This window comes from Haemorhous mexicanus, chromosome 7, assembly GCF_027477595.1.
Source record: "Haemorhous mexicanus isolate bHaeMex1 chromosome 7, bHaeMex1.pri, whole genome shotgun sequence".
In the NCBI taxonomy this organism is placed as follows: domain Eukaryota; kingdom Metazoa; phylum Chordata; class Aves; order Passeriformes; family Fringillidae; genus Haemorhous; species Haemorhous mexicanus.
This window is the reverse complement of record NC_082347.1, coordinates 25,897,397-25,922,320: the sequence shown is the minus strand read 5'-3', so window position 1 is coordinate 25,922,320 and position 24,924 is coordinate 25,897,397. Positions and strand designations below refer to the sequence as shown.

Below are 24,924 nucleotides of genomic sequence, written 5' to 3'. Positions count from 1 at the left end.
GCAGCCAAAGGTACCTGTAACACCTGCTGCTGAACTTAGGCCTTAATGCTTGTCCTCTGGACACTGCTTGTGCTTCTCACAGATGCAGAGAGGCCACCTGGTCCCATGCTGGTGTTTTATGTAATGAAAATGTCCTACATGTGCTCAACATAGCATTTTTAAATCTTCAAAGCTTCACATGAAAATCTGTGCATGACAAAGTGTATTACTCCTTCAGCAAGAGCTGTGTTGTCTTAGATAGGAGGAGATTTGAAATATATTTTCTGAGATGTATTTCTTTCACTTTGCATAATTCAAGACTTTGTCTTTGGAAAGACTGCAGTTGAGACAAAAGCTTTGCTGTGTCTTCCTGTTTCTCCCCCCCCCTTTCTGGAATTCCTTCCATCCCTCTTTGAATTATTGCATAATTTTCTGATGAGCCAAAAAGATCATTTCAGCTGTAACCAACCTTTAAATCTTGTAATTAAGCCAAAAACTTTCAGTTATTCCCTGTAATGCTTTAATGCAAATAATCACTGCTTTGAAGGTCAGATCTTGCATTTTGAAATCAGAACCTTCTACCTCTCATAAATGGTAAGAACTGTTTTCACATTGTGACACAGGTATTTGTCCTGTAAATATATCAACTGTTTTTTCTGACTAACAGTCATATGGTGAAATGGTGTAGTTAGTCTTTAGGGATTTAAGATATGTGCATTCAATAGTAAAACTATTTTTAATATAATAATATGTAATAGAATAATAAATAAGAATAGAATTAATAAAATATACTGTCAAAAATTTTATTCTGTGAAATTCTGTGTATTTTTATGAGAAAAGATGACTATTCTTAAATTGTGTGCTGTGTGATTTTTAGGAACAAGTGTGCATAGGTGGTTTTTCCATAGCTAAATGTAGTCTGTGGGGAATTTGTTGTGCTCCAGTAAATGAGCACCAGCCCAGCTAGTTGGGTTCTGATCATGCTGAATCCTGTAAAAAAGGCATTTTTGAGTTACTGGTAATCACATCATTGGTAATCTTGACAGAGAATCCACGAGTAGGAAGACTGATGGCTGGTATTGAATAGTTGGTTAATATTCTTTCCTCCTAATCAGCATTATACTGATACCTCAGGACATACTCTTAGAAATGGCTCTACAGGTGGAATAATAAATTGAATATTGTACTTAGATTAAATCAGGATGAGCTTTGGCACTGTTTTCCCATAGTCTGGATCTTGCATCTTAGTTTTCCTGTGGATTTCAAGTTCTTATAACCTTTTGTCATAAAAATTGTGTTGTATTGTTGATACAGAAGATACAGTCCAGAAACACTGGCTACTTCAGGAAGTTTTTTTAAATGTATTTTCCTTATATTTCATGAAGGTTATTTGATTTGTGCATCCAACTTTTCTTTGGTTTCTTGTAATGCCTCCTGCTTTTTTGGGGTTTTTTGTTTGTTTGTTTGTTTTTGTTTTGTTTTGTTTTTTTAAATTTTTATTTCTAGAGCTAGCTGTGCCTAAGTTCTGCAAAGATTTGCTTAATGTATTTTCTACCTTCCAGGTCTGAGCCCACGTATATTGCCACTTTTCATATACATGATGTTAACTATTTTATTTGCAGACAGTGTGCTAGCTCCAGGTTAAGGGCTGGAGGTGCATTCCACATCTTATTAATAAAACTTTATTTCTCCCCATGTGTTATTGATTCTTTTTCAATCATCTGCTGAGCTGTATAAATACCAACAAGGGTAACTATAATTTGAAGGTAAAATCTCAGGGTTGGCTTTCCCTAAAATGAAAACATATGTTTGAGTTTTATTTCAATTGAGGTTTCAAAAATTTTACTTCACTTCCAAGCTGCTTGTGGAAATTCTTCATGGTGTAAGAAATTCAAGCTTTAATCCTTAGTATTATTTTTTGAAGAATATTGCTAGGGTTTTTTTTGTTTTGTTTTGTTATGTTTTGTTTTTTTTTGTAGTGCTGTGTAAGATGCAGGCTCTAAATAGCTGTCTCATGGTCCCAGAACCTTCAGAACAGCCCCAGAAAACTTTACCAAAGACATTCTGTTAAAAGTTACATTCTCAATTGTTACTCTATCATCTTACTAAAAGCTTAACAAGATAAATAAATTGGAACATGAATTCAGTACTTATCTAGAGTAATGCAATTCTGAAATAGGAAAACTGGCCAAGATACCACTAAATATATATCAGATATATAGCTTTTAGGTGAAGAAGCTGAGAATTCCAGTAAAGGAATGTGTGCAAACATCTGTAAGTTCTCTGTAGAAGCCAGAGGACTGGACAATTTCTGTGTCTCAGAAATAAAAGGTGCCTCTAAAAGAAGCAGATCAAGAGCAAGAAGTTTACTGCTCAAATAACATGGGCCAAATCCAAGGAGCAGGCTATGTTATAGTGTAGTATTACTCATCTTGCTGGCTCTGACACCCAAGGCAGTTTCTTTTCTTCTTGCCAAATGTCAACCAGCTGTCTTGATCTCAGGAATTAGTGCCATTCCCTGACATTATGTACCTTTCCTTGGAATGTCACCCTGGCTTTGGGCACTCAGGACTTCTGCTCTAACTCACGTGAAGATGTGATTGGAGTGGGAAAGTCATACCACTGACCTTCAGATGTTTTAACCTGGGCTTCCTGTACAGCCCATGCTGAGAGACACTCAGAATGGATTCAGGCCTGTGCTAAATTCTTGTTCTGCCAGTGCACTTGAACTACATGGTACAGCTAAGCTATGCAATTGTAACCCAAATTACTCTTTGGGGGGAGCCTTGCTTTCTTCACTAGCCTCTTAGCTTAGATATCAAAATTAATGTCTAGTTTTGGGGAACATGGTTATCCTACAGCCTGATAAAAGGGCAAGGAATGAACACAGAGAAAACCAATTTCTTAACCAGTAACATACCTTTAAAGGACTGAAAAATAATGATTCTTTGACAATACAAATGGCCAGGGCTTACATTTTACTGTATTACCAGCTGGACATTGGCCATCCTGGAGGAAAAACAAACAGAAGGCAGAAAATAATCCATGCTAGACATCTGCTCTGCATAGAACAAAATCACAATCTGAATAGAAGAGCCTGCATTTGTACCATGTAACTGGACTACAGTGCTCCTTGCAGAGAAACACAGTCTTCTTCACTCAAAGTGGACCAGCAGATGAAAGGCTATGAAAACTCATGAAGTCTCAATTCTTCTCAAAGGGTGGATTAATGAGCAGTTAACTTTGTTTTTGGACACATTCTTATGCCATTATTTTTAGCCAAATCAGCCAGTACATCTGTGTGGCAAAACAGATGCTGGGGCAGCAGAAGAGCAGGCAGAAATGCTGGTGGGACAGGAGGGCAGGGCTGCTTCTCTTGTGTTAGGCAGTCTTGGCAAGGCTAAACTGTTTGTAAAGTTGCATGTTTTGCAATTCTTCAGCAAGGACTTGCATATGCAGGTGCCTGCCTGGATTGCAGCCTTTGAGCATATCCAGACTTGCAGAGTTAGAGAGTATTCCCAAAGGTAGTTTAACATCTTGTTCTCAATTTGATACTGCCCTGCCTGATGTTGTCACAACATGGTGCAGCCAAGGATAAGCAGAGTTTTGAAATGGGTCGGGCTACCTTTCTGAAACTTTACTCACAGCTAAAATCTGAAGAAACTGAAAGGTTGAGTGCCAATAAGTACTGGCTGATCTGACCATCAGTAGTCAGAACAAACCCTGCTTTGCAAAAATTGAGAGGTAAATGGTAAATTCCATTGTTGCTAATTCAGTTTTGTGTATCTGAATTTTCCTGTCATGTTTAAACAAATTGTAGGATCTGACTTCAGTTTCAGTCAGGTGCTTTGTACAGTGTTGCCAAGTACTGTCATACTGCCTCACTTCATTGTCTATGTGGACCACTGAAGAACACACATACATTTAAAAATTACTGTTAAATCATTCTGGGTGAAAGGTATTATAAAAATGAGATAATTATTTCAACATTTGATCCAGATATTCTATGTAAAGCACATTTGGGCATTAGAAAAAGAACCAAAACATGTAAAAATTTGGGGGGAAGAGAGGAGTCCTTTTTCTTTTTAAGGATAATATTATTAAAAAATTTAAAATTAGTCATGTTTTAACTAATTTCTTACTTGGTGACTCATGCTCTTGGCAAACTAATTATCCAAGACAAGTGACTCAGAAATAGATGCTATAGTTTTATGGCTATTGCTGTTACAACTAAACAGGAGGCGTGATTTTGGGTATATAAAATGTAGCTGTATCCTGCAAGTTATGCCACAGTGCTGGTTGAGGGCGTATTCCGCATGCAGATTTCTTCAGGAGCATTTCTCTGATTAAACTAAATCGTTTGATGAATTTTATTGAGGATATTGATCTGGAGATGATGGGAAGATTCATGCCATATTTGCTTGGGATGAATATAGTTCCAGGCTGTTAGCCATAATCCTCTCTCTGTTTTGTTTCTTTTTCTTTCCGTGCCCTCCCTGCTCCTCCTTGGCTGCAGTCTGTAAAGTACTAGCACAGTGCAGGTCTGATCTGATGAAACCACAACTAATGCCAATGCCTCTGATGGGAAGAGAACCCAGACTATAAACTTGGGATTTCTGGCCTCTGAATAGGCAAGTCTGTTGCTTGTCTTTCCCTTTCCCCACCGTGGATTCCCTTTGTTTCTGTTCTTCCTCTGTATTATTAACTCGCATTGAAGTTCAGTGTTACTGTTTCCTGGGAGCCCAGTTTCATTTGGGTGTGCATACAGTCTAAAGAAGTCACATGTTACCTCTATGGTGGGAGTTCATCATGCAACAAAAATAGAAAGCAATTTTGTTTTTATAGTTCTGAATGATTTTCAGCTGAAGCAATGAGAAGGAAAGTCAGGCATATTTTAGTGAAGAGTTCAGGTTTCTCAACTATGATTTTTTAATTGAGAATTTAAGTTTATAGTAACATTAGAAATTAATCATAATTATTGCAGATATCTATACAGCCTTATTCTCAGAAAGTAGGCTATTTTTTAGAATGGCTGAAATGATTCCTGTAGTGAGACAGGAGAATGTCTTAAGCAAGCTGCACTGAATAGTAGTTTCTATTCTCTTTCTCTTTTTTGGTTATACATGTAGTGGACAACAGATGAAATAATTATTGACGCAGAGAGTAACACAAATCATGTCAATCAGGGACTTCAAACACTGTGCTTTGAGGTCAATTACCTGTGTGCCTGGAACTTTGATCACGCTGGTAAATGGCCAGATGACATAACTTGGGTTTATGTACATGCAAAGATAAATAGGCAGCTTTTCATTGAATTTTCAAGCAGAACGAGAAATGTCAGAGAAGTGAAAACGTGTGTTTCTAATATGCTCAAGGAACTTCAACAAAGGAAGCTAATACTGATGAATTAATGTGCTGAAATTGCAAGCAAGGGGGTTTGTTTGTTTGGTATTTAAACTTAAATGGATCCTGTTTCCAATAAGCAGCATGAAGGGGGAGTATTTCCAGGGCACTGCCATGCCAAGTGGAAGACAGCATGTTCTCTGCCTGATGAAATGTAAGTTTCACTGCTAATCAGCCTGCCTAAGCACTGCTAGCCAGTTTTCCTGAGAATTCAGCTTCTGGGGAACTGAGGCTGTTTTCTAAATTTTTTTTAAAGAAAAATAAGATACTCTGATGTTTTTCAAATAGAAGTCTTTCAGATTTCCATTTCAGCACTGACCCTGCCGAGGCAAATGAGTTAAAAATCTGAGAATGACTCTGGAATTCTGCTACTAAATTTTTCAGTTGCCGGGCATGGACATTTAAATTTCTGGTTTGGGTCAAACTGATCCAAATATAGCTTTCATTTTGGAAGTGAGACCTGTCTGCAAGTTCTTTCTCAGCTCTCTTGCTACTTTTTATTTTAGCACTGTTGCTTCTTTTTTCTTTAAATGGAAGGTGAGAAGAGCAGTTATTCACAGTTTGTAAAGGGTTTGAAGATCTGTGTGCACAGAGCACCATGTAGGTGAAAATTATTTAAATTCAGGACTATGTTTTGTCTTCTTCCTTTTTTCCTTATGTCAGTCTATGCTGTGACTGAAGTCAATCTGCTTATAATCAAATCTTAACTTGGTTGGTGATTGGGGGTGGTGACTTTGGGGATTTTGTTTTAATCACAGACTTTCTAGTTCACTGAAATTAGGGTTCCAGCCTGATTTCTCTCTGCAGGAAAGATAAGGGTTTTTTTCTTAATGTTTTCATTAATTGTCTTTGCCGTTCCTATGAAAATAGTCATGCTGAGTCCATCACTGGTGCTTATTGCATTTGCTTCAAAATATGGGAATCTTTTAAATATGACTTTGTCTGTGTATGTCTGTATATGTTCTGGGAGTATCTAAGATCTGAAAATTGTTGATGATTAGGAGGTCATAAATCAGACAACTTTATTTTTTGTTTAGGATTTTAGGTCACACATTGATTTCAACGTGTATCAGATTGCAGTTGTGTCTATGAATGAAGACTAATGTCATATTTGTGGGCATTATGTTATGTGCAGTCCATGACTACTGATGCCTCATAAGCACTGTGTCAGTACTTTTCTTATTTCTTATACCTTTATCTGTTGTGGTATGTGTACCTTCCTTCCTGATCTGCTTGGTCTGCTTGTTCTAAATTTTTTTTTTTTGTGTGTGTGTGTGTGTTTTGGGATTTTGTTTGTTTGGTTTTTGTTTGATTGGTTTTGGTTTTTGGTTTGGTTCCCCTTTTCCTTCTAAGAGGGAATGGAATGAAGATACATGTCCTCTCTGATATATTAATTAAATTTTATAAAGGAAGAAAAAGCAAATCCATTGGTGCTTACTACTTTTAGAGCAGTCAGGAAAAAAGGATGAGAGATAGATGTCTTTGCTGTATCAGTACTGCTTTCAGTGGATATACAAAGGTTTAGTAAACTGAAGAAAAAAAAGTATCTTTTTCTCCTGTTTTACAGGAGATACACAAGGCCTTTGTTTTCTCATTCCATGCGTGAGATCACTGGCACCAAATGGAACGATAGCTTCTTTATCTGACATCCATGTCAAAATGAAGGATAAATACAAAAAATTTGATTAGCAGTGTTCATGAGATCAAGGAGTCTGATTTACCATTTTGGGTTGAAAAGAAAATCAATGTATATAATCAGCACACTGATTGTACACATTTATTGTGGGTGAGTGTCAAAGTAACTTTAAATGTGAGTGTCAAAGTAACATCCCAGGGTGTTATGCCATATGTTATGAGATACAAAATCTTTTGTGCTCCATGGTACTTGGCATATGTTTCTTAGACACTTCCATGTTAATAATTGATCAAAAGAACTTGTTTTGATCACCCATATGGTATCTTTAAGTCTTACATTCCCATTAGACCAAGCTAGTGTTTGTATTAGATATGTTTTATTACTAGGAAACAAATATTTTGGTGGCACTAAGATCCCTGCTGTGAAATACAAATTGCCTCTTATGCAGGAGATACCCTGAAAGTTGCTTTGAATGGTAGGGTTTTTTTCACAATATATGTAATGAAAAAACAGAAGTCTGTAATTCTATAGTCTATAATTCTATACAGAAGTCTATAGTTCTGGTATTCTTTTTTACTGTATACATAGTTTGTATTGACCTTGTGAAAGCCTGAAAGCTCTAAACTGGCCTCTTGAACGTAATAAAATGCACAGCACAGAAAGTCACTAGTTCTAGAAATATTCAGAAGATAAAACTATAGCAAATCCATCCAATGCTAGCATAAAGTTGTTTCCCTATTTTGTAACCAGGTAGTTGGAGCATTTAAGGACAAATTTGTCATTTGTAGCATAGTTCCTTCCTACACAAGACTCATTTTTTGCAAACATGGATTACAAAGGTATTTTAAAAAATAATAGCATTTGTGTATTATTGTCTGTGATTACAGCTTAAACTCACAAGGCCATACTAAATGTTTTTTTTAGCCTAAACAGACCTTTGGTTTATCTGTCTGAAAGCACATATTCTACTAAATTTTTAGCTCCAGGTCAGTTGTGATATTTGGACTTAAACCCTGTGCTTAAATGTTCTTTCAGACATAACACTTCCTTGCTATTGGAGAAATACTGATGGTGTGGTGTGTTTCCTTTTTACACAAATTCCCATCCTGGGGTTAGTTTAGAAGAAGGAAAATTAAACCTCTGTGTCCTTTCTAGGCTCTGATGGACACTGTGTGTTCCCTCCTGAGTTAGAGGAGTAAGCCAGTTTTGTCTGCATTGGAGGTATGTGTGTGCAGCTAGAATAGTTTAAAGAGATGCCTTTATTATCTCTTCCAAACACAGGCATAGGAAGTAAGATTCCCTGTTGTTACATGCTTCATTTTCATTAATATCCATGGAAATTTCATGGATTTTCATCATTTAAGCTCTGGGAGTAGAGACCAATGCAAGTAAAAAGTCTCTTGTGCAGCTGACTGTTGATAGGAGAATCAGTTTCTCTTCCTCTTTAGATGTGGCAGTGCTGAATAAGGATGAGGTAGTCTCTTGGACTTGGCAGCCATTCATTCTTACAAAGTGCTTGTTTTGAAACTATCACTTACCTCCTGGTTGCATTGTGAAGGACCTCATGAAAATGCTGAGTTGAAAACAAAGTGAAGACATTCAGCTGAGCAAAACCAGTATGTATACATACATGAGGGTAATTGCCTGTGGGGGAACAGTCAGGAGCAAAGGCCATTGGTTTCTCTACTAAGTGCTCTGCCACTTGTTGCAATAATTTATTTTTTATGATGATGAACATTATTTCTCAATCAGTGGGTTGTGAACTTACATGTTTTACAATCACATTTTGTATATTTAAGTTTGATAGTTTAAGATAAGCAGCAGTACACTGAGCCAAATACTTGGGTACAAGGTAGCCTTTATGGGGCAAAGGAGAGTGCACTGGAAATGAGTTTTTTAGCATTTTACATGCCTAAGAGTTTGAATCCATTACTTGTTTGTTTTCTTTTTTAAAAAGTTCTCTGCAGAATAGAAACTGTGGCATGGAAAAAAAAAAACGATTATTCACCTCCAACAGCTGCTTTATCTTCACTGTCTGGTACTAGTAAGAAACAATCAAGGACCCTAAATGCTCCTAATGTAGGGAATTTTATTTGAAATGTCTGAACTGAGGCACTTATTTTTTCTGTTTCCTGTAAAAGGAGAGCACCAACAGCTCTTTAACTGCCAGAGATCAGTCAAAGTTGGAAAGAGTAAGTGTGAACTAAGTTATAATTGTCTACTTGGACATAGAGGTATTGGCAGGGAGGGCTTTAGAGAGAAGGTTATCACTGCTTTGTGACTGCAGCGTGCTTTTTTTTTCAGTTGGGATGAGAGACAGCAACCACAAACTCTAATCTCATCTCAGAACTGCCAGAGGAGATCTGTAGAAACCACTTGGACTGCTGCAAAGTCTGGCCACAGGGATAGGCAAGATGGTAAGACCAGCCTACACCTATGTACCCTTCTGACCCTTATTCCCTAGTTTGCTGTTGTTAGGTATGTAAGCCATCTATTACACAGGCACATAGTGATTAGAGAAGGGGGACAGAGGAGAGATTTACATTAGATGTTGTTAGGAAGAAATTCTCTACTCAGAGAATAGTAGAGCACTGGAAAAGGTTGTCCAAACAAGTTGTGGGTGCCCCATTCCTGGGAGCATTCAAGGCAGATTGGATGGGGCCCTGAAAAACCTGATCTGGTGGGCGGTATCCCTCTATGTGTCAGGGGTTTGGAACTAAATGGTAGTTAAGGTCCCTTCTGCCCCAAACAATTTTGTGTCCTAGTCCAGACAGTATTCCAGGTAGCATTCATGCTGCCTTGCCTGGCCACTGGGCCTGGCACTTGGACTAGGAGATCTATCTATGCCCTATTTGTCATCAACAAAGAGAAAGAACATTCCTCCTCAGGGCTGTTCAGACTGCCAAAGCAATGTTCCAGCTTAGGCAGAGTGCCTTTTTCCATGTTTCCAGCTTCCCCTCTGTGCAGGGCTTTTCTTGATAACACTGACAGGTTTTCTTTAAGTGCCACAGAAGGCATAATTGAAAGAAGCCTGTACTAATAGGTGGGTGAAAAGGGAAGGAACTGATGGTCTCAATATCATCTTTCTTGGCCTCAATCTGACAAAGTTTTAGGCATATGACTAAGTTTATGTAATTTATTTCCTCTGCCATCTGCAGTCAGTTTCCCTTCTCAGATGCATTAGTGTTTGGGGGAAGCAGAATTCTTTTGTGAGCTGGCTGTTGGGAAGTATGACTTCCTTAGTTTTCCTGAGTCACACCAGTAATTACAGAGGTTCTTATGTTCATTTTAAATACTCTGACATTGCACTTTCCAGATAAGAATTTTACACAGTTTTAGAGCTGTTCTGTCCCATTTGATTTATACATCTATATTGTCATTATATAGTTATGTTTGAGTTCAAGCCCTGCAATTTATGAGAAAAAGAACTTGAAAAAAACATGTGTCTACCAAAGGTCCTGCATACACCAAAACAGTATGAGTTTTTTCGAGTTCTGAAGAGAAATTGAGAAGAAACACCAGACTCTTAGACTTGGTACTTTCTATTTGATATGTGCAACATGTGAAGATACCTAAACCAAATCAACAGTATCTTTTCTTTTTTTTTTTTGTGACGAATATTCTAAGTAGTTAATTTATTCTGCTTTACTGCATTCGCTTTATTTCAAAGAGGAAAAATTGAGTAAGAACTAGTATAGCTAGTTCTGCAGTATGGAAACAGGATAAACATGGAAATAATTTGAATAGAAATATAAACAGGAATGGCAGAGTGCCAGCAACTCCTTGAGTAAAAATCCTCAGGCAGCTATAGTAGAAGTCTCTTTCCTTACGTTATTCGCATTGCATAAAACAGTCTGTGTAGTTTGAGAAGCTATGTTCATATGTCTTGTTACCACTTCTCTCCAAAATATGACCAAACCTTTATAGCTGGTTAGCTTTGAATTAGAATAACACCACTGGTGCTCTGTAAGATTATTTTGTGGTTGTTTCTGGATATCAGATTGACCTGTTTGATACTTATTTAGCTTAGCCTTTGGCCATGGATACAGGAGTCCCATGGAATGAAGGAGGGAGATATAACCCTCAGAGGTTCCTAAAAAATTTCAAGCCAGCTTGCCGGAAGATAATATGCCTAAAAGGGTGGTGTATTTTGTTTGTTTGTTTGTGTTTGTTTGTTTGTTTTTGCAGTTCCACTGGTTTTGAAACTGTCACGCCTGGAGCACAGCACTTTTGATCCATGGCAAAGTATCCTAACTACAAGGGAGTCAGTAGTTTTCTGAAACTAACAGAGTTAGAAAATTACAGACTTGCCCTCTGTGTTTATAAACAAATAAAAAGAGGTGGGAGAAAGCTGAGTGTCTGAAGCACAGGCAAGTATGGAATAATCCATGAAGAGTTAGCTATGCAAATGTGTAATATTAGTGAATCAGTATAGCAGACTCGTACAGTGATCTAAGGTCATTTGTGTCTTGGATTGTTCAGCATACAATGTGTTTGTAGTCCTTTTCCCACCAGATTGCTGGCTTACAGTGAGATATGTAGAAAATATTGTAAAATATAAACTAGGATTTTCCACCTGCTTCAGTTGAAGAAGAAAGACAGGAATATGGAGTAAATGTTAATTGTGCAAGAACTGAAATCATCCTTGAATTTATTTGTCAGTATTCCACATAGATTCTATTTAGATTGTTTTATAAGTTTAACTGAAAACTGAACTGGCAAACAGGGTTTGTTTAGAAAGCTAGGGTAAAAGGAAGAGGAAAAATTTACTTTAGTTGCACCAAGGTGCTAGAAACTTCACTTGTAATACATGCCATGACTTCACTGACAGATTTTATATGTTCTAGTCCATTTCTATCTGTGGCATGATTGTGCAAAATTAACAGAAAAATGTTAGGTGAATACTTAATTGGAAATAAAGGATTGGAAGGAAGTTCAGAAAGGTGCCTTATCTTTTGCTTCACGAGTAGATCAGTTCTACATAAACCATTTTTCCACAGATATTTAGTTTCCTCTCAAACCAGCAATGAACAGTCAAGTCTTCTGGTTCAGTCTAGTCCTTGTCTAGGTTCATGCTAAGAAATGCCTGCCTCCAGTGGAAAGTAAATTTCCCTTCCTGCAGTTGTGATGAATTTTCTTATTTCTCAACAACTGTGATGATATATGATATCCTTTGCTGTTACCTATTCCAGAATGTATACCCCTTCAAATCTTTCATTTCACAGACTAAAACTTGATGTTTTCACTTCATTCTGTTTGTTATTCCAAAAGGTTTTTAGAAGCCTAAAACTGGACACAGTACTTGAGTACAGTATTCCAGTGAGTCAGTGGAAGGACTGTTCTGCTAGCAGAAGGAAATTTACGTGCGCAATTAAAGGTGCACTTGCTTTTGTTGGAGTAAGGTAAAAAGTTGCCACCTTTCAGCTGAGATACAGTAACTGCTTGTGTGTCTGCTACCAGTAAATGCAGAGACAAACAGGTTTGATCTTCTGTTCCATGGGGCTGGCTGTACGTGCAGTTTCTGCGAGAAGGGACAACTGTTACCAGCTGGGGACAGTAGCAGCAAGGATTCCTCATGCCCTAAGAGGTTAGACTTAACAATTTCATAAAGTGTACCCTACCAGCTGCCTAGATCTGCTGTCAAATGACATGAAGGTCTCTGCCAGTCCAGGCAGCAGCCTTCTGCTTTGTAGTTTAAACATAATCAGGTAAGTTAGGGACTTCTCAAGGAATTCCACAGTTTTGGAAGTGCTAAACCCCCATGTAGCAGTAAATGTTTGTAGCCTTTCTTCTTACCCTCTTTAGGGCAATCACTTTTGGGCTGGTAATTACCAGTGCTTATGCATAAGAATATTAAGAAAACTCAAAGTATTTAAATAGTCTTCAGAATATTACTTGTAGGCTTTTAGGAAGAAAATTTTACTTTGTTCTCAGACACTCTTTCTTCATTTTCCCATCTTGATGTGCATGTTTTTCTGTTGCTCGCTTCCAGTTACCTAAACATAATGTTCTGGTCCCAGCCAAGAAGTGGAGAGAATGCCAGATTACCGCTCACGAAGCTGTTGCTTAATGCAGTATTCCTTTCTAGAGGCAGTTATAATAGTTCTGAATTCTTGGTATGTGTTTTACAATGGAGGCCCCATGTCCTCTACTAATTCTAGGTGTAAGAACGAGCCACTATGAGACGTGTTTTTACCTTAAGGACAACCATGTATATTGTGACTGGCAGTTTGTATAAAGAAATGACCTTCGTGTGCAGAGCCTACACATGACACCAGAGCACAGTTCACCCAGCTTCCATTTGATAGTTGATATATTCCATTCAGAAAATGCATTTTTGCACTTGAATACCTCAGCGGTCAGAAAATAAATCACAGTCACAAGATTATCAGTACTGTGCAGGGAAAGCCAAGATACTAAAAAAGCATGAGGTCAAACATATTCAAGTGTTTCAAGGTCACACTAGTCTGTCTAAGTTGCTGAGTGACACATGACAATGTAGACAAAAAGTTGAACGTTCATAGACAAAAACTTGAACGTTCCTACCGATGCATAAGTAACTTAGTGTGAGGTGCAAGGCGTACCTGGGAGCACACGCACCGAGGCCTCCGAGACACAGATACCTGAGTCAATGGAGTGTGCGCCATGGTACGCCGAAGCGAAAATGACCTCGCAGCCGGTGCCAGGGGCAGCCTGCTCAGTGTGCACCAGCGAGCAGGGTCGCGGGAGCCGGGCCAAGCCGCAGTGGTATCGGGGGCAACTTGCGGTGGCCGTGCCCCGCCGCCCGCTCCGGCGCGCTCCCGGGGCCGCCGACGGAGCCCGCAGGTGCGGGGCGCGGCGCCGGGAGCGCGCACGTTGCCCTGGCGGGGGGGTCGCCGCGTCCTCGGCGAGGGCGGCGGCCGCCCCTCTGCAGCGCGCTGCGGGCAGGACGCCTGCGCCGTGCGGGGGGGCGGGCGCCGCATCGCAGCGTTCGGAGCTGCGGGCGCCGGCATGAGCGGAGGCTTCGCCGCGCCCAGCCGGACCTGAGCCGGGAGACAAAGGGGAGAAGCTGCCGCCATGGGCGAGCAGCTCCGCGCCCAGCCCGCCGCCTCGGCGGGGCCGCCGCAGCCCTCCGCCGCCTCCTGCTCGCTGCTCGGCGGGCTGCTGCAGAACGGCTTCCACCCCTCGGGCCCGCCGCTCAGCAACGGCGGCTGCGGGGAGCCGCCGCACCCGCTGCTGCTACGCCCAGAGCTGCCGCCGCTCAGCCACGGCTCCCCGGCCAAGAAATGCAGGCTGCGCCGGAGGGTGGACTCGGGCCGGCGGCACAGGCCACGTAAGTGATGACCGCGGCGGCTCTGGGGAGCGGCGCCGGCCCGGCCCCCGCCGCGCGGCGCTGCCGCAGCCCGGCCCGGTGTCAGGCGGCCGCGAGTCCCGCGCCGCCTCCCTCCCTGCGGAGCGCCGCCCGGCCGAGGCTGACGGCCGCCCGGCTCCGCGCCGCGGGCGTTCCGCCCCCCCAGCGCCGGCTGCCGGGCGGGCGGAGCGAGGGCCCCGTGCCGGCCAATGCGGCGGCGCCGCCCGGGCACGGCCCCGCTCCCGCGTGGGCCGGGTCCGCCCTGCGCCAATGGGGCGGCGGCGGGCGGGGAGCGGCGGCCCGGCACAAACGCGGGCGGGCGGCGAGCGGCCGCTCCTTGCCGAGCTGCGCGTCGGGCGGTGCCCAGGGTCTTGCCCCGCTCGCCGCCTCCCCGCCGCACGCATGAAGCTCATAGTGCCCAAGAAACACTGTGAGTAACGCCGGGCCACCGGGGCGCTCTGGAGCGTGGGAAGGCTCCGCGGGCTTAGTGTGCGCTCCTTTCCCAAACGTTGTTAGAATGAAGGAAAAAGTGAATCTGGGAACCCGGCGCAAATTATTCTGCCTGGTGGGGAAAGAAATATTTGTAAACAGCTGAAATTTGTAATGTGCTTCTCATTTAGGAAGTGTTCGTGAACTGGTTGTCTATTTCAGGTTTGGTTTTAAGGCTGAGACTCAAACGTCCTATTTGTTAATTCTATACTTCCTTAATTCTCTATGGTTTATTAATTAGTAGTCTTGCTTACTTTTAGGCATTGAATAATTCCATGGTAAACCCTGCAAGTAAAACAATCTAGGGGAAAAAGTTTCTTTTCACTCTTAATTTGCTAGCCCTTCGCATAAACCCACAAATGTTTGATTCTTTGTTGCAAGTTCAGCATGTTCCAAAAGGATAATAGGGATAGTCAGGATCACAGCTGCCTGCTGCCAAAATTTAAAGATGTTTCTACTCAGTAGGAAGTAGTGTCCATTCAGCTAGTCTGGCTTTTTTCCTTTGTTTTGAAGTGAATATTTAAAAACAACTTTCCTGGTTAAACAGAACAAAATATTCAGAAGCAGCCTTAAAGAGTTGCACCTCTCACAGGACTGCGTATTAGCCGGTGCCTTTTCTGACTTTTACAATGCTTTTGGTGAGCTACTCATGCCACTTTCCCTTAGAATGTTCTCTGATTGATTAATCATGTAATGCTTACAGTACCTGTTGATAGTTAATTTAGTCCTCTATCAAATTTAACCTATCAGTGACCAAGTCGTTCTCTGTCACAAGCTGTTTTTGTAGTCTTTGTCCTGCTTCACATTTTCTTCATGAACAAAACCTGCAGAACTTGGATTGGCTTACATTTTGATTTGGTGTAACTAAGGAGAGTCAGCACTTGCATATCAAACTCTCCATAAGAGTAAAAACTATTTTGAAGCAAAGAATAAAGCTTTTAGGAATTCATGTAATCACTTGATTAAGAAAGACTGAGGGCTTTGGAATTTCCATCCCATCTTGAGGGGAAAAAAGAGCCCATCAAAGTAAAAAGCATAGGTGACTGACTATATTGCCCAAGATGTATAACAACTGAATCTTCAGGTGTGGAGTTTTAGTGAAATGAGGCTTTATTGAAAACAGCAGCTGAGGGAAGTGCTTCATAGAACTATTTTGTGGGCAATTTATTTTCTGATTAAAATGCATTAATGCTTACTGGTATGCTTTTTAATATATATGGTATATTTTGTACAATAAAAGGTTTGAAAATTAGTATAAGTCATACAGGCAATAATGATGGCAAATTGTCCTGGTACTGCATGCCTTTCCACTGCATCCTCCTCTAGTGAATACTACACATTACCATTTTACTGGTTTGTTTGGTGCTTTTAATCCTGACCTTTGCAGATGTTTGTTCTTTTCTTAAGGACAGATTGCAAAATGAAGTGCAGTTGCCACATGGCATGTGAGAACAGTATTGATTGTAGAGTTTGCTTTGTGTGGTGGTGAAGTTAATGAGCTAATTGGCATTTCCCAATATTTCAACAAATGACACCCATCTTTCTGCAGCAGTTATTCCTTTAAACCCTTATTTTCTTGATTGTTTCTACTTTCTAACAAAGTAAGGTAGAATTCTATGTTCACAAGTCTTTTTCCCCTCTCAGAAGGGAAGATTCCCCATGATACCAGTGTGCTTTGCTGATAAGCCTGCAGTGAGAGAGGACTCTTGGTACAGCCTCTGCTGGGAATCCTGTCTTGGCTTTCTTTTCTTCCTTCGTTTAACTAGATGGGTTGTCAGGGATATTAGGCTTTCAGTTTTCTTTTTCAAATCAGTTTGTGGTAATATAACTACATTTGTGTGGATGGTCACACCTTTTTAACAAAAAGCTCTCTCCTTTTGGGTTTGAGCTCCTTGTGGGGTTGGTTGTAACTTTTAGGTTTTATCTGTTCTTCTGATGAGGAGGAAGACATTCAATATGCCCCTGCTACTGAGGATGAACTGGAAAGCTTCACCTGATATGTGTGCATGATTTAGCTCTAGCTTTTTAAGGTTTGAGGAAACTTTAATTAGTAAGCAGATATAATACCTTTTTTGAGCTACCTATTCTAGTTTTGTTCAAAGAACAAAAGATGCTTCCATTTTATTTTTTATAACTGTGTAAAACAGGAAGAAGTAATTGAAAAATTTGTGTAAGCTCTTATAGCTTTATTTTTTTTAATAAAAATCAGCTTTCAGAAGCTGTAAGAATACTATGTCATGTTATGTGCATGTTGTTTTGATTTTTTTTTCCCGTTACTGTTTTTGGCTCTCTCACCTCTTCTGGACGCAATTAACACAGGATCATCAAAGTGTCAAACAATGCAAATGAAATGTAATTGAAGTAATAGGATTTTAACATATGTGTGTTCAGAAGGAAAAGCAACTGAAACTAAGATATTTCATCTGAGATACTTATGACTAAGATATCAGAGTATTGATACCATCATTCAAATTATTGATAAAAAAATTGAAATATTGTGTCTGTCCTTGAGGAAATACAGGTATTGTAAGGGAGATGTATAAGTTGAAACAGTTTTGGCAGAAGAAGGAACTGCTGCAAACTGGTCAGGAATAAATCCAGGGCTCAGGTAGAGAGAAGAATGTTCTAACCAGCAGGATTCAAGTACAATCTCTTTCTGAATGTTGAGGAGCAAAAAGATTCAGCTAACCTTATGTGGTGGTTGGTTAAAGGTATGAAAAGGATTACTCTTGGTTATCTTCTTTAACGGGGTAAATGTTACTTGATGACCCAGGAGTTCCCTCTCATTCTTGCTTCTCCTGAGCTCTTGTCTTTGAGGAGTATGTTGTGATTTAAAAATTACTTTCCACATACCCTCATTACATTATGTGTTAACTTTTAAAAATACGAGGTGTTGAAATCTGAGTATAATAATGCCTTGTAGGAATAGCCTGATACTCCAGAGTTAATGCAGAAACTAGGTAAAATGTATCATGGAATTTCTCGTGAGTGAACCTTTGCCCCAGATACACAGCTGTTGGTGTGCATCAGATTACCTACTTATGCAATGCTGTAGATACCTTCTGTTTGCATTGTCACATGCTTCTGCAGCTAAATTTTGGACTAGTACAGATTTTTATCTCACGATAAGAAACCACTAAGTAGTTGGCACAGTTTATTAACATAAAGAGAATTATTTTTTTAACTAGATAAGTAGAGTCTTTGATTTATGCTAGACTTCTACAAACACGTGATGCATCTTGATGCTTTCTGTATTGGTTTTGTAAGACATAAAACTAGATTTTACAGTGGTTTTTTTTTTTTTACTTACTGCTGTGTAGCAATGCAGTAGAATAGTTCTGGTTTTGCCCCAGTTATAGATTCAACAGATCCAATAGGTATGTTGCATACCTCCTGGAAAGAGAGAAATCAGCTCATTAGCCTTATCAGACAATTTTAATTTAGAAGTGCATTTTTTTACATTGTGAGAATATTTCTGCAACATATCTGGTGTCTTTACTACTCACAGTAAATCACACAGTTTTGACTAACTGTGATCAGCCTGAGATGTAGGTGGGATGGATTTTACTTTCCCCTTCCTTGCTTTCCTGTCTTTTCATAATTCAGGGACACTTATTCAGGTCATCAATGAAGTGCTGGACTTCCAGCTTCCAGTTTAAAGCAAACCAACAGAAAACCTCAAAAACTGCATACCTCCATCCTGCCCCCCCCCCCCCCCCCCCCCAAAAAAAAAAACAACCTACCTCCTCTACAATTCTCCTCGTTTTCTCCCCATTTTCCCTCAAGTCTGTGGAAAACTTATCAATACAAACACTTTTCTTTCATACCCACTGATTGTAGTATTGGGCAGGCTCTGTTAATTTTGATGGCCTCTGAATTATTTTATTCTGTATTCACAGAGGCAGCAAACCCCAGGAGCACCTTCAGTCTGTGTGCACACTTCCATTAGCACCACATTCAGTGGCACCAGGAAGGTTGAAGTGTATAGGTACCAGTTGAGATGAATTGTATATAGATATGGAAAAGAGCTGATGGTGGGTCAGTGGTGCATTTTGATTTGGAACATACTGATAGTAACAAAAGATACAATGGATACATGTTAAAGTAATCACTGGAATACAGAAGTGTTTCTACTTTCACTCCAGTTGTGCAGAAGTTATATCAATTTCAGTGTGACTTTTTAGAAACTTTGAGACTTAGTTTAATTCCCGTTGGTCAACCAGTCAAGATTGTTGTTGAATTATTGCAAGTTATTCCAACAGAAAGCTGGTGTTAGAAGTTGAGAAGAAAACTAAGCTGTTTTTCTGCATAACTAAAATATCTGGTTTTGTTGTCTGATCTTGGGCTCTTTATTTGTGCTGAAGAAAACTGCTGGTGTTCTGAAAGCAAAGTTCCTTTCTTTCTGCAGCAGTCCATTTGGCTCACAACAAAATGAAAGGAACTTAGATTCACAGAGTAAACTAAAAAAAAAAGTGTCCTGGTATTTCTGCTCACTTTATAAATGCAAGCATTATGCATAGCTATCCCAAGAATTATGCAGAGTTGAAGAAACTTCATAATTGTTTTCTACAGTACTTATTCTTTGTGAATTACTTGGTTATAACTCTTTAAAATGTTAAGATGTAAAGTGAAATGTCTTGGCAGTCATTTATGAACAACTCTCAGCTGTTAGTGCTTACTTTAACACTTTTATTGCTGGGCTCGTGTTTGATAGGAAGACAGAGCACAACTTGCCTCTTTTAAAGATGAAGTCTGTACTATGGCTTTCAAACAAATGTTGATGCAGGTAGAGTGTTGCAGGTTTTATGCCCTTAATGAAAACTGGTGGAAAATGCCTTATACTTAGCTACAGGTTGGTTCTTTATTGCATAGTCCCACTATGCTGCTTTTACAATGAAACTTCCTGCATGCATAGTTAAGATACATCTGAGGAGGAGACTTACTGTTCCTGTGGGACAGGTAATTAAACTTCTCACTAGCTTTATTAAAGATTTGTGTAAGTCACTAATGGAATTGGCAGCCTGAGCTCCACTGCATTGCAATGTTGTGCAGTGTGGATGAGACAGCTTTCACATAAATATTTACCTTGTACTTTCCCAAGTGTTTGAGTTGCAGGTTAGTCTATAACATATTTTTCTTCTTTAAATAAAGCCTGTTTTAAACACATTTGTTTTGAATTCTTCCAGTTTCAGGGAACTGTCATGTATCTGCATAGCATGATACATGAGACTCAAACTAGACTTAATTTCACTGTCTTTGTGCAGCTTGCATAGCATGGGAAAAAAATGAGACCTTACAACAGATAACAGCTACTTCATTGGAGTTTATGCATTATGCCTGCCTTGTCCATGGGGAACTGGGAGGAGAAACTGATGATTCAATTTCTTGGCATACAGTAATGAAGTGAAATAACTGTTTTAAATGTCTGACATTTAAGGATTGGTTTGGGCAGGGAGAGCATATTAAAAATTGGAGAATTTAGACTTTCAAATTATTCAGCCAGCTGATGCTGAGACACTTAGGGTAAGAAAAAAAGACTAAGCCTCTTTCAGCCTGAAGATGAGTAACTTAATTGTGATCTGTGATCACATGAGTAAGGACAGTGTGGTAAGTATCTCCTATGCTTATTAAAGTGTTTGCCCCAAGTTGTTTATTTTTAGCTTCACTGGCAGAAAAATCAGCTATGCATATGGTATTTATGGTTTCAAGTTTGTAATAACACTAAGTTGGGATGCCCTAGTTGGTAGAATCATTTTTCAAGCAAGTCCACCTGATTCTCCCTGAAAAGCAGGAAGGTGACTGTGTGACTGCTATTTTAGAAGTGTGTCTTAGATGTTAATCATATACTCAGTACTTTGAATTTAATTTTTCTAAGAAACATTGCTAGCTCCCTCCATCTGCAGTGCCTGTGTAGAGATTTTGTATTCTCAATTCTTATTCTTTCATAAAGTTACCTGGCTTACTATTTAAAAGGTATGCATATATATATATATATATATATATATATATATATATATATATATATATATATTAGTGGAACAGGTAGACCAGCTTGATTCAGTTACTGTCTTCTGCTGGGTGTTCTCCATAGTCATTTTCTCCTGCTATTAACAAAACAAAGGTTTTGGAGGACCAAGGCCAGCTGTGGCAAGCTGAGAAGCAGATAGTGGCATTTCTTATATAATTATGTGATAGACTAACCAGCAAAGGGAGTCTACACTCAAAGGACAGGTCTGTCAGTGGTAAACACTGAACATAAGCCAGCTCACTTTTGGCTACTATATACAAGTGTTGCAGTCCAACAGAGCTGCTGGTTCTGGTGGGTTGGAGACTGAAGGCCTCCAGCATAATGGGAGCTCTGTATTGCTCCTCTTCAGACACAGCCTTGTGACAGTGGAAATTCTGACTGAGCTTGGAAAGGCAATTGTAGATGTTACACAGTGGGAATATGACTTGAGCAATCTCCTTCTCCTGTTTGTTTAGTTGTTTCTTCTTCCTCCTGGTCTCCTTAATTCTTAGCAGAATTGGAGCCAATTGGGTAAAATACAATTTCATTTCATTTCTCACTCATTGGTGCTGATTGGGTGAAATACAGTAAATGTGCTCTGTCAAGAGATGGTGACTGAAGAGTAAAATGATTTCCTGGGAAAAAATGTTTTCATTTTATTAAAGTCTGCTTCTTCAGACAAGAATATTTTGAGATTTTCCTTTTTCTTTTTCTTAACTGAGGCTTTATGAAGGCTTAACCTAGAGATGTATTTAAAGCATATGAATTGGACATGACTCCCAGTTCTCAGGAATAGATACTGTTACTGTGACTGCACTGAATTGTCATTCAGCAAATGATTTAAGTGATTTGTCTACCCTGTGTATTTATAGTGACGTTCTCTTTTTTCCTCCCCAAACCCCTTGTTCTTAGCATTCCCATGGTTTGGAATGGATATCGGTGGAACGTTGGTTAAACTGGTCTACTTTGAACCTAAGGACATTACTGCAGAGGAGGAGCAGGAGGAGGTGGAAAACCTGAAAAGCATTAGGAAATACTTGACCTCCAATACAGCCTATGGTAAAACTGGCATTCGTGATGTCCACCTGGAACTGAAAAATTTGACTATGTGTGGACGCAAAGGAAACCTGCACTTCATCCGCTTTCCCAGCTGTGCCATGCACAGGTTCATACAGATGGGGAGTGAAAAGAACTTCTCCAGTTTGCACACTACGCTCTGTGCCACGGGAGGTGGTGCTTACAAGTTTGAGGAAGACTTTAGAACGGTACGTGAACAGTTCTCATGGGTTCAGTGGGAGGCACTTTGGAAAAACATCATGAGAGCCCATCTACTAAAACTTGCTGGGAAAATAACTTTTTTTTAGTCCATCCTAACTGATTAGGAGCAACAGAATCAATTCACATTTTGTTAATTGGTGACATTGCTGAGAACACGGAGCGGAGAGGGAAGGGTATTCTACTTGCTGGGTATTCTACTGAAGTATTGCTATGCAGGATATTTTAGTAAAGGTGGAGTTTTTTAGACTACGGCTGTGATGATCAGATGCTTCAGAAAAAACTGAGGGTATGTTATGACAACCTAGAAGCCTGACACTACAGGTACTTGCAAACTGGTTATCTATTGGAAACCAGATATCAAACCATACAAGCTGGAGATTTGATTCAGGTTCCCTTCCCTTTGTATTAGCCTTCAAACAGACTGAAGTCAAGAGTCTGGAAGACTCTTGGAGCATGGGGGAGAGACAGTGTGTGGGAACATAATAATACCAGTGAGCTTTTGATTTCAATTCTGTGAGTGTGCCATTTAAAGAAAGGCAATTCGTGAGATGAGTAGGTCTCAGATCCCCAAAGATTTAAAAATAGCCTTTGCAGGGAACTCCAGAAGCTGATGTAAATGTGAAGTTTTGCACTAGAGTATTTTTCAAAAATTGGTTGTGGTGCAGAAGCTGTTGTACAAACCGTGTTGAAGAGAAAAAGCATTCAGGAGGCAGTTGTCTGTTGTGCATCTGTCTACATTGGGACATATCTTTATTTATTTTCTGTGAAAAAGAGAATAATCTGATTGTCCCAGAACAGTGTCACTAAGACTAATGTGAATTATTTACTTGAGTGGTGGGTCTGGCACTTGTGTCCCTAACTTTTGACCTGATCTTGAGGGAGAGGGATGGCTACTGGGTATGGCAGGTTACAGCTGCTTTTCTGTCTGTGCTTCAGTCCAGGGAGGCCTCATACTGAATCACCAGCTGCTGTTGACTGCAGTCCTTGGGTCTTTGTGCTTCATTTTTAACTCCCAAGCATCCATTCCTGCTTTACAAGAGGGTTCTTTCTCTGTAAATACCCTCCCATCTTCAATATCCTCACATACCATATGACCAGGATTCTAAGTGAGATAAAGAATGCTCTAAGAGCTCAACATGAATTCCAACTGTTAGGCTGCTTTGCAGTCACTTTCAGTGAATATTAGACTGTTTCCATGTCCAAGGAAGGATTATCAAATTTCTGAATTGGTGTAGTAGTCCACTACTACTGCAAGATTCCTTGTTGTTTAGGCTTACTGCAAGTCCCTTACAAGTTAGAGTCTACTGATGATTAAGTCCTCAAAAACTTGTTTGCCTTGTGTTTAAGGATGTTGGCACCACAGTAGGAGGTGAGTTTTAGTTCTAGTCAGTGTGGCCTCAGTTGAGGTGTTTTTGAGTATCTTATGTCATGGGAATGATTCAGGCCACATTCTTTAGTGACAATGGGAGGTCACTTCAGGACCTTCTGAAGAGGCAGACTATCCCCTTGGAATGGTCAGTCTCCAAATTCATTCTTCCTGCATCATTTAATAACAGCTACAGTTGCTTAGTAAGGAAGTTCATGTCCCTTGCTCCCACAGCTGTAGAACTGAACTGGAGGTTACATGGTGGCTGTCACAGCTGATCATTTCTCTCTGGAGCTTTGGCCTTACAGGCTGTAAATATGCAATCCATGGTGAGGGATCAGTCTCATCTCAGCTGCAATATAGTCAATATAGCAGGGGAAGCCATGGCTGGAGGAGTTGGAACTGTTTTGCCAACTATTGAACACAAATACGAGGCCACATAGCAAATGACTGGTTGACTTAGGCATGAAATTCCACACCTCTCCAGTGTTGCTAACATCCTGTGTGCTACAACACTTGTGTCACAGACATGTTTTATGAAAAATCTTTCCTTAGGATTTTTTCTCCTGAGAAGCTGAGAGGCCTCAGGAACAAAATGTAAACAATGATTGTCTGCTGCTGTGGAATGCAACAGGTGCATCTTTGATTGGTCCATGTTGGTTGTTTCTAATTAATGGCCAATCACAGCTGGCTCGGACTCTCTGAGAGTCAGGAGCTTTTATTTTAATTCCACTTCTCCTTTGCTTGCAAGCCTTGTGATGAAATCCTTTTTTCAATTCTTTTAGTATAGTTTTAATATAATATATATCATAAAATAATAAATCAAGCCTTCTGAAACATGGAGTCAGATCTTCATCTCTTCCCTCATCCTGGGACCCCTGCAAACACAACCATACACTTGTAGGTAGTTTAAGACAAACCCTGTAAAGGCTGTCTGGGGAGTTTTCTGGCATAAAGTTATCAGTGAAGTGCACTTCCACTAAAGTGAGTGCTTTGGGCACCTCTTACAGCTATCCAGTTCCATAGCTTCCTTCATAGCAAGTGTTTCTTGGCTCAAACTCTAATATCCTTAGAGAATTACAGAAGCAGAATATTATCCATTACATGGAGGTTTGCTTGCTTAATCTCTCTCAAAGGGCAGCGTGTTCTGGGTACTGGCTCTTAAATTGTCCCACTTCATTAGCCATGGTAACAGCAGCTGGCTATCTGTGGGTTCTGCTGTGTATTAATTGACACTGGACAACAGCTTCAAGACTGCTCTGTGAAAGTTCTGAAATACCTGTTTCAGGTATTTGACCACTAATTCACCTCTAGAAGTAGAGAATATGTGCCAAGTCTAAATCTTGCTGCTGCAGGTTTCAGTATTCTAAAATGCCTTATATGCTATTTGCTACTTAGGAGTAGTGTGGAAAAACTAAGGTATGTTTGTGAATGTT

At 40.0% G+C, this 24,924-nt stretch overlaps 1 protein-coding gene across 11 annotated transcripts in view; it reads left to right on the top strand.

Moving 5' to 3' along the window:
* Nucleotides 1-24,924, top strand: part of PANK1 (pantothenate kinase 1) — a 43,310-nt gene that overhangs the window by 2,818 nt on the left and 15,568 nt on the right. For 2 of the 11 annotated variants that reach the window (XM_059851594.1, XM_059851595.1), the window contains exons 2-3: nucleotides 9,323-9,435; nucleotides 21,757-22,109. In XM_059851594.1, coding sequence (XP_059707577.1) covers nucleotides 21,774-22,109 — 336 coding nt within the window. In that variant the 5' untranslated portion in view covers nucleotides 9,323-9,435; nucleotides 21,757-21,773. Of the gene's footprint in view, nucleotides 1-5,465; nucleotides 5,537-8,173; nucleotides 8,240-9,193; nucleotides 9,211-9,322; nucleotides 9,436-11,206; nucleotides 11,393-12,456; nucleotides 12,606-13,984; nucleotides 14,331-14,652; nucleotides 14,779-21,756; nucleotides 22,110-24,924 lie in introns of those variants that run through there. The other 9 variants (XM_059851590.1, XM_059851593.1, XM_059851597.1 and 6 more) reach the window with 9 other exon arrangements.